This window comes from Lissotriton vulgaris, chromosome 1_1 (genome assembly GCF_964263255.1).
Source record: "Lissotriton vulgaris chromosome 1_1, aLisVul1.2, whole genome shotgun sequence".
NCBI classification, from domain to species: Eukaryota; Metazoa; Chordata; class Amphibia; order Caudata; family Salamandridae; genus Lissotriton; species Lissotriton vulgaris.
The window spans coordinates 850,964,955-850,979,857 of NC_141685.1; the positions used below are offsets into that span (position 1 = coordinate 850,964,955).

Here is a 14,903-nt window from a genome sequence, read left to right on the forward strand (position 1 = left end):
TGTGACTCTCTTCTTTGCTCATTGCCATGCACCTCAGTCCACCTTCTTTTCAGCACTTAGACCCTGACATGAGTCTCCTCAGCTCACTTAACATGTTAGTTTTAGATTGCTTGAATATTTTGTTCAGTCTTTTGCGCTGCCATGTATGATAATGAAAAATGTCCTATCTAACGTAACGGAAAGTTTCAATTCTATTAAGGACTCTGAGGCGAGGATTATGTCTTCTTTCTTCACTTAAATGAACAGCAGCGAATATACAAGAAGACTACCTTTCCCATGGAACAAAGGGAGTGTGTAGTCAAAACAAAAGAACATGGTAACAACCAATCACAACACATAGAACCAGTGTCCATCAACAGGGTCCTCTCTTCCTCTTTCTGAACGCGTAGACAGCCTTTCCTCACTTTTCAGGAATCCTGTTTGTTGGAGTCAGAGCCTGAGGACAAGGGAAACAAATTACCAGAGGAGCACTGAGCAAAAAATCACAAGCAAGTCACAGTGTAACATAAGTCAAATTGTTTAACAGTGAAGAGAACCATATTACTTACTGTCATACAGGGAGGGATCTCCTCCAGGAACCAAGGGCGGGATAATCCTCACCTCCGAGTCCTTAATAGAATTGAAACTTTCCGTTACGTTAGCTAGGAAATTTTTCATTCTATGTCAGGACTGGAAGCGAGGATTATGCTTGTTTAAAGCTTGCCCCAACCAAATGAGCCATGTTCAAAATTGGTTTAAAGTAAAACCTTCTGAACGTGTAGTCTGAGGACCAGTCAGCCACATTGAGGATATCCTCTAAAGGCGCTCCTAGACTGGAGGCCTTCGAAGCCATGGCTCCTCTCGCGGAGTGAGCCCCCAACTGGTTAATGCTAATACCTGCTTCCTGCATCACCTAACGGATCCATCTGGCAATGGTTGGTGAGGAAACCGCCTTAAAGGGCTTCCGAAGTGAAATGAGGAGTTGCCTCTCCCCAGGGGGACAAAACTCCTCAGTGATCTCTTCATAAGCCTTGAGGCAATGGACCACACAATGTTTCGGGATATCCGGAAACTCAGGATAGGAAATAGACCATTATATGGCATTTAGTGCTTCTGAGCAGAGTAAACGTAACCCCATCTGGAGTAAAAATTCTGTTAGAAATGTCAAGGGCCCGCACGTCCGACACTCTTTTACAAGAGACAAGGCACAGAAGCATGGCCAACTTTGCCGACAACTCCTTTCTGGAGAGGTAACTATTCTGCTGCCAGGACTGGAAGAGATTAAGAACTTGATTAACATCCCATAGGGTGGAGTAGCGCGGCTACAGAGGAAGGGAGAGGCGTATGCCCCGCAACAGACTACAGACCAAAAGGTGTTCGCCCACCGGGGAGCCATCCACGGGGACGTGACCAGAAGATACCTCCGACCTGAAGGTATTAACTGAACGATAAGCCTGCGTGTCAGAGGCTAACTGTGCCAAAAAATTCACTATGTGGATCACCACCGCGACCAAGGGATCAAGACCGCGTCGCACACACCAACGGGTCCATTTGTTCCATGCGGATCTGTACCTTTTGACCGTACTGTCCGCCCATGCATTTGAGATAAAGGACGACTCAGCCTCTCGCGAAAGCAAGAGGCTTCCCATCTGCCCCTGGAATCCACCATGCCATGAGTCTCAGTGACTTCTTGACCACTAGAGGGTGAGGAGACCCATCCGGACCCACAAGGAGAGTCAGAAACTGGGGGAGTAGGATTGGAAAATCCCAGGAAAGTTCCAGTAGAACCGGAAACCACACTTGAGACCTCCACAACGGCGTGAACACCACCAGGACTTCCTTTTGCCTGTGAACCTGCGCCGTCACCCTCGTGATCATTGCAAAGGGCAGGAACGTGTATCCCTGTTCCACGCTCCAATTCTGGAGGAACGCATCCGAAGCTGCTGCCTGAGGATCCGGCCGCCAGCTGAAAAAATGCGGGATCTGGTGATCCAGCCTGGACGCAAACAGGTCCGCCGAAAACGGGCCCCAAAGGTCTCTCAATCTCACGAAGACTGACTAGTCCAAACGCCAGAGACTGGAATCTCTAAAGTGGCGAGACTGGAAATCAGCTTCCAGGTTGTCCCTGCCCGGGAGGTACTCCGCCCTGACAGAGATCTGATTCTCGAGGCAATATTGCCAGAAACTTGCCACCAGATCTGCCAGGGCTTTTGATTTCGTGCCTCCCAAATGATTCACATAGTGAACTGCCAAGATGTTGTCCATCTTCAGGACCACCCATGACTGCACGAAATCCTTCGTCCAACAACGTACCGCAAAGGACCCTGTCAGAAGCTCCAAACAGTTTATGTGTAATCTTTGTTCGTCTGGTGACAACAAAGGAGCGAGACCGCCATTTGCAGATGTTGCAACAGGCGCCTGGGACAAGACGCCATCAGGAGTAGGTCGTCGAGGTATACAATCATCCGAACCCCTCTGGCTCATAAGAATTCCACCACTGGCTTGAGAACCTTGGTAAAACACCAAGGGGCTGAAGAGAGGCCGAACAGGATAGACGTGAACTCGTAAGTGTGATGACCTCAGTGGAATTGGAGAAAACGCCGATGCGGCGAAAAAATTGGAACCACCAGATAAGCATCTTTTAGGTCCAACCGAACCATCTAGTCGAGCGGCCGGAGGACGTCCCTGAGAAGATCGATTCCCCCCATCTTGAAGTGGCGGTAAACCAGCCACTGATTGAAATCGCTCAAGTTGATCACCGGCCTCTTGCCACCATCGGTCTTGTCGACCAGGAAGCTCGCATTTGACAATGTTGACAGAGGTAAACTCTGGGTCAAATTGCTGGACCTGGGTGTGGAGGCAAGGTTGGTGCACATCCTAAGTAAACTACACAAGGATGTTGAGGGCTGCATTAGGTACGGCATTATTGGGGAGTGTACCCCTTTTTTAAAAAACAGTAAGGAAGTACGTCAAGGGTGTGTCTTTGCCCCATTTCTCAGTGTGTATATATTTACGATCTACAGAAAAATCAAGGAGAAATTGTGGCGAACCTCCAAGAGCAGAGACCAGAGCCATCCCCATTTTAATATACACGGATGACTCTGTCCTTATGTCGAGAAAAGCTATGGGCCTCCAGAGGCTGCTGGAGGGTATTGTTGCATATATGGTATCCCTAGGGCTGCAAACTAACAAAACAAAGTCCTTTACTATGATCTGCGGCCCCTTTAACAGGAAGACAAGACCATTTTATATCCAGGGCACTAGATTACAGTGAGTACATTTACGTATTTAGGGTTCCCTTTCGACAAGGCATGCAATTGGAAACATCTGGCCTGAGTAAGATGCTCTCATTTCTAACAAAATGTGGGGGCGACTCATAAGTTCACTAAGAAACTAGAAACCTCTCCAATGGGTGTGCTGCTTAATATATACAAGGCCAGATGTGTTTCAGCAGCCACCTATGTAGCAGTAACATGGGGAACACATGAGCCCTCTCCACTACTGGTTGCAGAAAATACATTTGTACACAAACTTTTACACTTATCCATGTCTGCACCGGCCTCCATTTGTCATGAAGAACTAGGCCTTGACCACGTAAGTGATCTTGTTTCATTGGCTCCACTAATGCTATTGATCTCAGTTTGGAATCGCCCTAAAGGAAGCTGCATTAACCAAGGCCGTAATCAATGATTATCTCAAGCTAGATAAGGCATTTTGTATTGACTGGTTGAAATATGTTAAAATACAACTGACAATGATAGGAGGCAAGATCTTTTTAACCACACCACGAATATTATTACTAGTGCCATGAAAATCCTGGTCAAGAAAGAATTTATGGGTTATACAGGAGAGGAGGAAGCTCTTAGTAACGTTCAGTCAAAATATATGGCATGTTAGTAACAACCAGATTCATAGAGCCATATCTGCTCACTAACCCTAGCTCCCATCGCTGTTTCTTAGTCAGAATCTGCCTTGGTCTGTCACAGCTTCTGGTTGCCTACCCCTCAACAGCCAGATGCGATCAGGACCTTACAGTGCCCCTGTAACTTAGTCTCTGCTCAATCGCAGCTGCACTTTTTCTTTTTCTGTGATCTATATAAAAGGAATAGGAAAACACTGCTAGTTCCTTTAATCCCAAAGCAACAACTCTGGGCCTTTTATGCCGCACTTCAAAGCCAGTTCCTATATGTACAGTCGCTGTGCAGACTACCCCTACGCTAGCCGTTGAGTGACGTCACTGTGCTCCAGATCAGAGAATCATACAACAAATGGGGGTGTGCAGCTCAAGAAGTCCAGTAGGCCAGTTTAGATAGAAAAATAACTTCTTTATTCAAAAGAGTTTAGACAATCCAGCCAACACGTTTCATTCCCATATAGGGAACTTCCTCAGGGCAAACCAATGTCACATGTTAGAGTACACTTTGAAAGAGATGTCAGCAAATAGTTGTTAGAAGTAGTTGTTTTAAAATCGGTCCATGACCCAAGGAGACCTTATCATATTTTGTAAGCACTCATAGCTGGAGCTCAGTAACATGTCAGTTATGGATAGATTCTGTTAGCCTACTTCTACAGACTTTCAGCCTAAATTGTGGAAACACTATGCTCAGTGAGAGTGGCAGAGCATTTTGCTAAGTTGATTAGTTTGACCTGCCTTGACCCAAAAACTCACCCATGAAGACTGGTAAAACCTGAGGTACTGCCACCTGTTGGGGATCACTGCAGTATTTATGCAGTGCTGCATTGCCAGTGTGTGGTACAAGTGTAATTCAGTTAGACTGGAGAAGTGGGTGATGGTTTTAATGCTGGATCATTGAGATGTCATCAGCCCATCCATCTGTGAAAGCAGCTTTTCGGAGCGAAACCTGCTTTCTTAAAGGAAAATAGATTATTTGCAGCTGTGTATTAATAATACTGTTTGGAATTATTCTATACCCTGAAGAATTTGAATCTTTTATGAGTTTCATGTCATAGCAGCCATAAACCCTATTGTAAGATAATATATTTGAATCATTGTGCTGCAAAATTAAATAAATCATTTGTTCTCATTTCAAAACATAATTATTCCAGGAGGAACTCCCAAGCCCTTCTGGAACGGGTGGGCGCCATGACTGCTGCAATATTGGGGTAATATTAAAGCATTCTATAGGATTGTTTCTGGTACTCACTTTTGCTGGAGAGACAAAACAATTCTTCCACCAATCACAAAAATTGCTTTCTAAAGGACATTTAAAAAATTGCTTCCTCTATTAAGATTATACAAGTGATGTCACTGTCTTCATTTGTAAATTACATTTTAACCCTTTGCTGCCTTTTAACAGTGTGGATCTGGTGTTTTAACACCTGTCTCTTTGCCTTCTATCAGCGGACCCTGTAACTTTAAGAAACAAATCTTCACTTCCTGTTTTGAATGCTGCCAGAAGAAGCTATATTGATGGTTCTCCCAGTTCCACCCTTGGGGCCAGGTAATTTAATGTTAGCTTTTCGAATATTAAATTGTTTATTGCTAAACTTTTTTTCTATAACTTGTTCATGCTGTGCACCTAAAAGATAGTCATTTTTTCTGCATGGTAAGATGGGGGTGTCTAGAGGCAGATTTCTGATCTAAACTTTTATGATAATCCTTTGTTATCTTATTAGATATATCAAATAGCAACATATGTTGATAGTAGTGTGTGTTGACTTCATTTATAAGCTTGATTTAAGAAGATTTACACAAAAGAAAGTGTGAGCACTAGATTTATCATGTAACTTGATCCTAATCTAATAAAGGATTCCTTCATGTAAACATTGGAAATGTAGTCTTTTTAAAGCGCAAGATCACAAGTAGTCTAGCAGTTTGAATAGCCAGACGTTTTTTTGTTACAAAATAGTAATGATTTCATAGAGACCATTGTAATTGTCATACTTGGGACCTAATTTATCAATTTAATTTTTGAATGAAACTGTTTTGAAAAAAAAATCCATCAAAATAAAACTACTACAAATCCAATTAACATATCAAAGCTGACCTTTCATCAAGAGTGACATTGCTCCACACAGACTTTTTAAACAAATGACATGTGATTGAGATTTTGAGACTTCTGGTGGCCTTATGCCTGTAAAGTGCACGTTACACTGTATTTGCAAAAATTCATTAAACTGATATAGGTAAATTAATAAATATTCGCTAACCTGATCACTTGTGCATAACTTAGGCATAACTTAGACACCCATCTATGTTTCTGTTTAAGTTTTATTTATGGGTTTCTGAAGGGATGTGTCAGAGGAGTGGCCAGGAAAATCATGTGCCAATGATTTAATCCCCTCTGAGGTGTAGCAGTGTGAGTATTTACAAACATTTGTAATTACATTTGAAACATTTAAATGCACACTTATGTTACAACTTGAAGTTCATTGGAAATTGATGGCGCCATTATGGAAAGAATAAGCATCAATCAAGCAAGTTTGAATAGAGAAGTTGGAGGAAGAATGATCACAGTAAGGAAAAAACTTTTAAGAGGGATATGACTGAGCCCGGGGCGAGCCGAAGCAATATGGAAGAGGGTGGACCTCAAGGAAGGTGGTTGGTGGTGCTGACAGAGCCTTACAGCGAGGAGAGGATACTTGGCGCGGCCTGACCTAGAGCCGAAGGTACGTGACTCTGCCACTGTGGGTGGAGATTGAATCTGTCTCCTCGCACCCTCAAACTCTGTCGACCACTGCGACACATGGAAAAAAAGGGGGGGTCAGTGAGAACAGTGAACTACGTGAACAGCACCAAGGCGTGGCGTAGCGCCCACCTTAAATGTGAGACATTAAAGAAAGGGCCGCCTCTGCAGCTAGAAGGTTGGGCCTTCTGATCGTGGCTTCAGTGAGTTGGGAACGGCCGCTGAGATGCATGCACTGCTGATTGAACGCAGGGAGAGGTGCATATCCTTTGGCCAGGTGGGGTAGCAAGTCATCCCTGGGGAGGAGAAACAATCACATAGCCCTGGCGGAGAGGCACTCTGAGTGGGGGGGATCTCAATATCAGGGATCAACATGGGCAAGGAAATGCCCAGAAACCAATCGGCCCCAAAACCATCACTCAATACACCATCCTTAGGCACCCCTCCCCCCATCGGTTGACCAGGCAAACTGGGGGAGCAGAGCGGGAGTTGTGGGTAGGGAGCCCGGAACCCACAAGAGCAGAGCTAATGGCAGTCATCCAGGGCTCCAGGAAGGCACTGAGGACCACATAGACACTGTCTCAATTGACGTTAACCTACTACGAGCGAACCTCTTGAAAGTGGCTGAAGAAATCTCAAACGCTGAAGCGGACATAGTGGAGTTGAAAGTGGATGTGGTAACGCTCAAACAACAAGTGGCGCAGATGACCATGGCCACGAGGGCCCTAGAGAGCCATGCCAAATATGCAGAGGGTACGGCATGGCGCAGTAACATATGTGTGCTTGGCATACCTCGAAAAGCAGAGCCGGGAACCGCTGAGCAATTCCTAGAACATTGGATCCGCACTCAACTACGACTCAAGGGATTATCGGTCATGTTTGTGGTAGAGAGAACCCATAGGGCTCTGGTCCCGCCTCTGCCTCCGGGGGCGCAGCCCCGAGCAATCAAGCCAAAATCCTCAACTACCGGGACAGAGATTGCATCCTGCGGCAGCCTGGGAGTACCAGAATCCCCCGTTCGAAAGCAATAAGGTTGCTGTGTACCCAGACTATACAAAGCAAGTCCAGGACCTTCAAAATCCTACCTAGGTGTTAAGCGCAATTTCCCGGAACTGAATATGCAATATATGCTTCTGTTCCCTGTCAAACCGAAGGTGATACAGGGGGCAAGGCACACTTCTTTGACTCCCCAGAGGGTGTTTGGGAGTGGCTGGAGATCCAGGAAGATGGGCTGCCTCCCGGAGAGCCGCCGGGCGGAGAAGAAGATGGGGAACAAGGCCAGTCAAGGGCCCTAGGCAGCAAAAGGGTCGAGTAGAAACACAGAAGATGACTCAGCCAACGTAGCAGAGGATCACAGTGGGTGAGGATTGATCACTACAGCTGGAATCCCCTGAAGACGAAGACGTGGCGAATAATTCCCTGGGAGCCTCTCCTACTGGGTTGGAAGTGAAGGCTCAGAATCTGGGACCGACAATAGACACTGTGCCCGAGACGCTGATGGAAGCGACTCACAAGAGAGAGAGGGACCAGGATACGAGTAAAAGTCCTGGCAATGAGATTTTGGCCCAAACACTGCATAGATGTACGGTATAACTATCTTATTGATGTACTGAGAATACAGCTGGATGCTCGCTCAGAGAGATGAGGTGGATGTTGGGGTGCTTTCAGGAGTGACTAGAAGGAGCTAGGAATGGTGTGAAACTGATATTAGATGTATGGGAGGGGTTTGAACCCCAGAATGGCAATTCGACTGCCAACAATTAAAGGTGGAGGGACCAGGGACAAAAAGTTACTTGTTGCCCCATTTGGACTGATTGGGATGGTATGCACATCCTGGCATGAGCGGATGGTGGGCAGTATCGTCTGTGATGTTAGCCGAGTATTGTGGGTGAGGGGAGGGGTAGTTTAAGTCCTTGTTTATGGATCAATGTAAGTTCTGTTATGAGAATGGACTGGCTGACTCACGAGAACAGTAATTCCTTGGACACAGGCAGAAAACGCAAACAATTGAATATGGCATGGGAGGTAAAGGGTTGGGTACTTGCACCAAACGACAGAGTTCTTTCGTTTCTTAAAAGACACAATGTAACGTTTGATTGCTTGCAGGAGACACATTTGGATGACATGGGGCAACAAGGTTAGAGAAAAAGTGGAGGGTTCAGGTGTTCCTTTCCTCGTACTCCACGTACGCTAGGGGCACCCTGATCTGGCTGGCTCCTGTACCCCATTTATGCTTCAGTATACGAAAGCCGATGTTAGGGCCACTATGTGCTCTTAAAGGGGAAGCTTGACGGAAAAGATATAACTATATTGAATACTTACGCCCCAAATACTGATGAGCCTGCCTTTATCATGACACTGCTGGATTAGATCACTGCCGACCCAGACACTCGACTCATATGGTTGGGGGACATCAATTGTGTCCTGGACCCTAACCTGGATCGACATCCCCCCAGAAGGGGTACCTTACCGCGAATGACTATACAGCTGCGGTAATGCATGATCTGGGTTTACGGGATGTCTGGCGAAAGGTAATGCATGATCTGGGTTTACGGGATGTCTGGAGAATCCACCACCCTACACAGAAGTTGTACAAGTGTTTCACGCCCACACATAACACACACAGTAGTTAGAAAGCATCTTAGCAACAGAATCTCCAGCCCTCCTAGAAGCAGAAATAACCCATTTAGCACTATTTTTGTTGGCTCATGCACCAGTGTGCTGCACAGTACAAGGGCTGTCATGGAGTAGGGTCCTCGCTATTAGTGGCTACTATCGGATCTCTTTGAAGATCAGGTTGGTAGAGAGTCGAAAACATTGACAGACTATTTGTCCCTCAATTGGAACACCACAGATAATAGAGCTAATGAGCGGGAGGCAATGAAGGCGGTGATCCGGCAGGCAGGAATGGGACTAATGTATGGTGTACAGAGGCAATTGCAATGCGAGCTGCTATGGGACAGGAAGGACTCATTAGCAGAAATCCAGTTGGGTATGCAGGGTCAGGGAGACACTCAGGAGCGGGAGCGTACATTGCGAGAGCCGGTTGCAGACACATGGGATAGGCTGGACAAATACACACTTACCAGGTATCGACAAAGACTGCATGCAGAGGGAGACAAGCCTGGCCGGCTGTTAGCATGGATACTGCGTAGGGAGCAGGCACCCCATTGATCACATATATACGTAATCAGTCGGGAGAACTGGTATACTCCAGAGTAGGTATATCGGAACAATTTCAGCAGCACCTTCAGAAGGTGTATACGACTGACCCGTCATTCAGCGCTAAATCCTATATTCCATTTTTGGAGGGCCTCCAATTGTGGAGGCATCCTGAGGAAGCCCAGTTAGAGCTGGAAGCGCAGATAACTGAACAAGAGATAGTGGAGGCAATAACAGACATACCTAAAGCCAAGGCTCGAGATGCAGGCAACCACAGAGGAGATGGCACTGGGTTCCATTCGATACCGTGGACTGGGAATACCTGCTAGAGGTACTGAGAATACCGGGGTTCGGACCACACTACTGTAAGTGGGTTAGAATACTGTATACAGAACTAAGTATCAGGGTCCGACTAAGTCAGACTAGATCTGGTCGGTGGTTACTGGGGCGAGGCACGCGGCAGGGATGCCACCTGTCCCCATTGCTTTTTGCTGAGGCCATAGACCCCATGGCGGTGTGGGTCAGACGAGATCTTGACCGCTGTGGAATAGGAATAGGGAATGGTACTCATCTCGTCTCACTATATGCGGATGATGCACTGTTTTACTTCGAATCTCCTGCAGCTGTTGAATCACTTTGCAACATATTCCGGCTTGCGTCTTAACAGGCAAAGTCTTTGGTGTTCCCACTACTAGGGCTGAAGGTACAAAGCACAGAGGTGTTGCCCAGATTAAGGTGGACATGGGAGATGGACTACTTCTGGTATCTTTGAATACAGGTTACACACAGGGATACACAAGTGCTCCATTTGACCATGACTAAGGTACTTGTGTCCCTGAAGCATTCAGTAGTATTCTGGAACATGCTGCCTCTGTCCTTAATGGGCAGAATAGCCATGGCACAAATGGGGGTGCTGCCTCGATGTCTGTACGCCCTGCAAACTCGCAGTCAATATCCCCATTACAGTATTTAGACAATTGAAATCAATCTTGATTTCCCTTTTCTGGGTGGGGAAACGTAGCAGAGTAGCACTACAGGTCCTCTTCAAGTGCTACGAAGAGGGGTGCTAGAGGCACCTAGGTTGGACCTCTATTACTATGCAGCACACCTTCAACACGCGGCGCAGTGGTTAGATGAGGGAGAAAACTGGGAGAAGTGGCTACTCAGTGGTCAAGTGCAGCCGGAGAACCTGCCCATTATATTGAAGGAGGGGGCAGGTGCACGTGCAAATTTACCGTACGTCATCAAACAAACAGCATTTATATGACAAAAGTTCATGGAAAGGGTACTCAGCTTTCACCATGAGTTGAACATTTGACAATTGGCCCCAGCGCGAACAATGGTAGAGAATATGTTCTTCCAGGCTTGGAGGGAGGGCGCATGTATGGTCCTGGCAGATTTATACTCAAACAACACCTTATTCACATTTGAACAGGCGCGTGAAGGGTTTAATCTGGGATAGAGGCAGTACCTCCAACACGCGGGGCTGGTGAAACTGGTCAGGGTTACATGGCACACGTATCCAAACATGCCTCAGACGGCTGAGACCCTGGGCTCATTGCTTACATGCAGTAGCGGGAGTAGGCTGGTATCACTGCTATATAAAGCTATGAGGGCAGATTCAGGATCCCTAGCCGTTAAGGCATGGGACACTTGGAACGAAGATCTACAGTCTCCGTTGACAGAAAAAAGCTGGGTCAGGGCATGTACATTAACATGTAAAGTATCCTGCAATGCGCGCCTTAAACTGTTGCATTATAACTTTTTGCAGCAGGCGTACATAACCCCTGTGAGGCTCCATCGCATAGATCCGGCTCGTCTCCATGATTGCCCAAGATGTAACTGGACACAGGCAGGGTTTGTGCACCTGGTGTGGTAGTGTCCAGAGGACCAGCAGTATTGGGAAAGTGTGGTAGCGAGGGTGCACGAGGGGATGGGTATACCAGAGGAGGCTAAACCAGAGCTCTGCATCTTGGGGCTGATCCCGAAACCCAAGAAACGTAAAATGGCTTATAAATTATATTGTAAATATGTATGGTGGTACTCTCACAGTGTTTTGTTGATAAACGTGCACTATTTATGTGATATTGGATTCTGCCACTAAATGGAAACAACTGGATGGAGATATGTTGAAGACTCTGTGCCACCGCCTTGTTACTGTTTGAAAAATTGAATAAATAACGTTGTTTTTTTAAAAGAGAGATATGAAACGTTTTCTGAAGTTAATAAAAATGTGTCGAACTATGTGACTCAACTGCACCAAAAAAAGCATTATGCATGGCTATACATCTTTCTTGGTAAACCGTGTAAATCATGAATATAGATATTACTAAAAAAGAAATTGTCCAATTTCTTAAATCACGACTGGCCTGTTTTACTAATGTCATGAAATGTGCCAACTTTGTGCAAGGAAATGTGGTGCAAGCGTGTCTTTCTAGTGCATCGAATCAGTCATAAGTTACACCAGGTTTGAAGGTACATTTAATTAATACTCCCACCACGTGTAACTTACGAATGGATTTAGATATAACTTAATTTTATTTTTTGCCATAATAGTCTATACACTCACTGAATTTCAAAATTGAGAACAGTAGGGGCTCAATTCAGGTGCAAAACCCAGTTACATTTTATTTTGATGTAAACTTTTACACCAAATAGTGTTTAAGCTTTATAGCTAAGGTCATCAAAAGTGATTAATGATCCTTGACAAAGATATCAATAACAGTTAACATACTTTGTTGATCACATTAATCACTGTTAATGTTCTGCTGTGAAATTACGGACTTGCACAGAAGGTGTGGTCACCTAACAAGAAGTACAATAAAAATGTTAACACCTGCCTTATGGTATTATCCTCCATGTTCCTAACCTCATTAAACAAAAGGCAAACAAACATACATAATGTGTATACCCTTGTTCTTGAACCTGTAAATTAACCGAGAATGCAAGCAAAGAAAACTAGTGTGTACCAGCATTTTAAGCAGGGCGAATGACTGAGCCAATCTCAGCATTCCATACAGGCGTTTACATAGCATTACTATTAGCTGTAGAATTAGTAGTCTTCATAGTAGTAGTAGTATTTTTTGTATTAATTAGTTTTATTGTTAATAATGTTAATGTCATTAGTAGAGGTTGTAGCGTGAGCAAATATACTTTGTCGATGGATAAGGATTCCTCTTCTGAGCTTCTAACATCTAAGCCAAAGTATCTATAGTATTTTCTCAATTGACAATAGTTGGGCACTATTGTTTTTTTTTACTATATCAAATAATTGAATATTATATTACTACCTACTCTTCATGTCCTACTGACATCAAAATAGCCGAGGAGAACAGGAGTTCCCATTATCTTAAACTATGTTTTCAATTGGGCTGTATTCAGTCTGCAAAATAAACCGCACATAGTATAAGTTTAAAAAAAAAAAGAATTCCAGTCAGTGTCAAAGAAAATATATCTTTATATGACTAAAATAGTCATGAAACTTGCTGTATGTCTTGTAGGCTGGTTAGATGCTGTAATGAGGAAGAAAATGTAACCTTCAGTTAAATGTCTACACCAGAAAACCAATGCAAGGAAATGATGGATCTGGGAAGACAGCAGAAGCATAGAATGAGAAGATTTCTAAAACCAATAGCCCCACCCTTCTGAATAAGTTTTGGATTATTTAGTAGAAGTTAGATAATAATGATTTTCAATTGGTTTCTTAATAATAGATGTTCATTACTGTTGATATTTGTTGCTAGAAGTATATTATTGATACGCTTTACTAGTCAGGGTTGATCACGGTTTATACCATGGTTACAAAATCCGAAGTGCGACATACAGGGTCCCCAAAACCTTCTCTTTTTTTTAACCTGGTTTTTGGATTTGACCTAGAATTTAGGCTTATACACGTCTCATCTAGCACACTCTTCTCTTTGAATGATAAACCTCTCTCTCCTGTTCACTGTACACTTAGGGGCCGATTACGATATCAGTCGTGAAGCCTTCGACATAGAGGCTTTACGACCGACATCTTCGGTTTCAATTCTGACCGGCTGATTACGATATAGTCGGTCAGAATTGAAACCGGACGGTTATTCCAGTAGGAACCGGCCCATAATCCATATGGATGGCGGTTTACGCAGTGCGGGTTATAATATACGGTTTCCTTCAGGGTTTCCATGCCGGCCTTTCTGACATGGAAACCCTGTTCGTATTCTTTGACAGGGATTCATTATTATTTGTAAGCCCAAAACAGACCAGTCGTTCGCTTACCTGGAGTGCTTCGCCCAATATAGAGAAGATTGTGCTACTTACATGCAGCCAAAAACATTGGATCGCCGGACAAGGCATAAACATGTGAGTGTCATCACCTTTCTCCTTGTTGCATTTAGGACATTTAGGTGCTGCTCCACTCCTCAGTTTGGATAATTTATAAGGAGTCCAATAGACCCTATGAAGATAAAAGAGGTGGTTCCGCCTTAAATTTGCGGGTCGGACTGTGGAATAAAGTATGTCACAAGATATTTGCCATAAATCTTGAATCTGCTCTCCCGGCAAGCTCTTCTCCCACAGCTCCATCGGCAAGTTGAAATCACCATCCGCCATCTCCATTAGCAGCCAATAGAAATTCGCCACCTCTTTTTTTTCATTGTTCCAGCTACCAAACTTTCTTCCAGCTTATTGGACAATCCTGCTCCCAGACCATCTCCAGCTTAGCATTTGCAGATATTTAAACCTTGAAAGCTGGCCGTTGAGCAACATTTGAGACTCTTCCCACGATATTAGGGCACCATTCATTATCAATTACCCCCAGGTGGTGATTCCTGCATCTTTTAATGGATGCGCCAAACGATCTTTTGACCATTCTGGAGATCCAGGCGAATCGAAAATAGGCACCATCCCACTGTGATAGTTCATTTTTAACTCTCGTCTAACTTTATACTACGTCGTCGCTAAGCTCTGTAGGGTTTTTAATCATATTATTTTTTAAATCGCGGTAATCCATATTTGTGGATAAAGCCATATTCTCCCCCTTTTATATCCTTAAACATTGCTGTATGCATTTTTCCTATTTCTGAGTCATCTGATGTTTTAAACAATTTTCAGCCTTTTTGCAAAAAAACCCAAGCA

At 44.5% G+C, this 14,903-nt stretch overlaps 1 protein-coding gene across 4 annotated transcripts in view; it reads left to right on the forward strand.

Moving 5' to 3' along the window:
* CAMSAP2 (calmodulin regulated spectrin associated protein family member 2) overlaps nucleotides 1-14,903 on the forward strand; it is a 541,958-nt gene that overhangs the window by 403,436 nt on the left and 123,619 nt on the right. For all 4 annotated transcript variants that reach the window (XM_086957854.1, XM_086957865.1, XM_086957838.1 and 1 more), the window contains one exon: nucleotides 5,342-5,441. In XM_086957854.1, coding sequence (XP_086813980.1) covers nucleotides 5,342-5,441 — 100 coding nt within the window. The remainder of the gene's footprint in view (nucleotides 1-5,341; nucleotides 5,442-14,903) is intronic.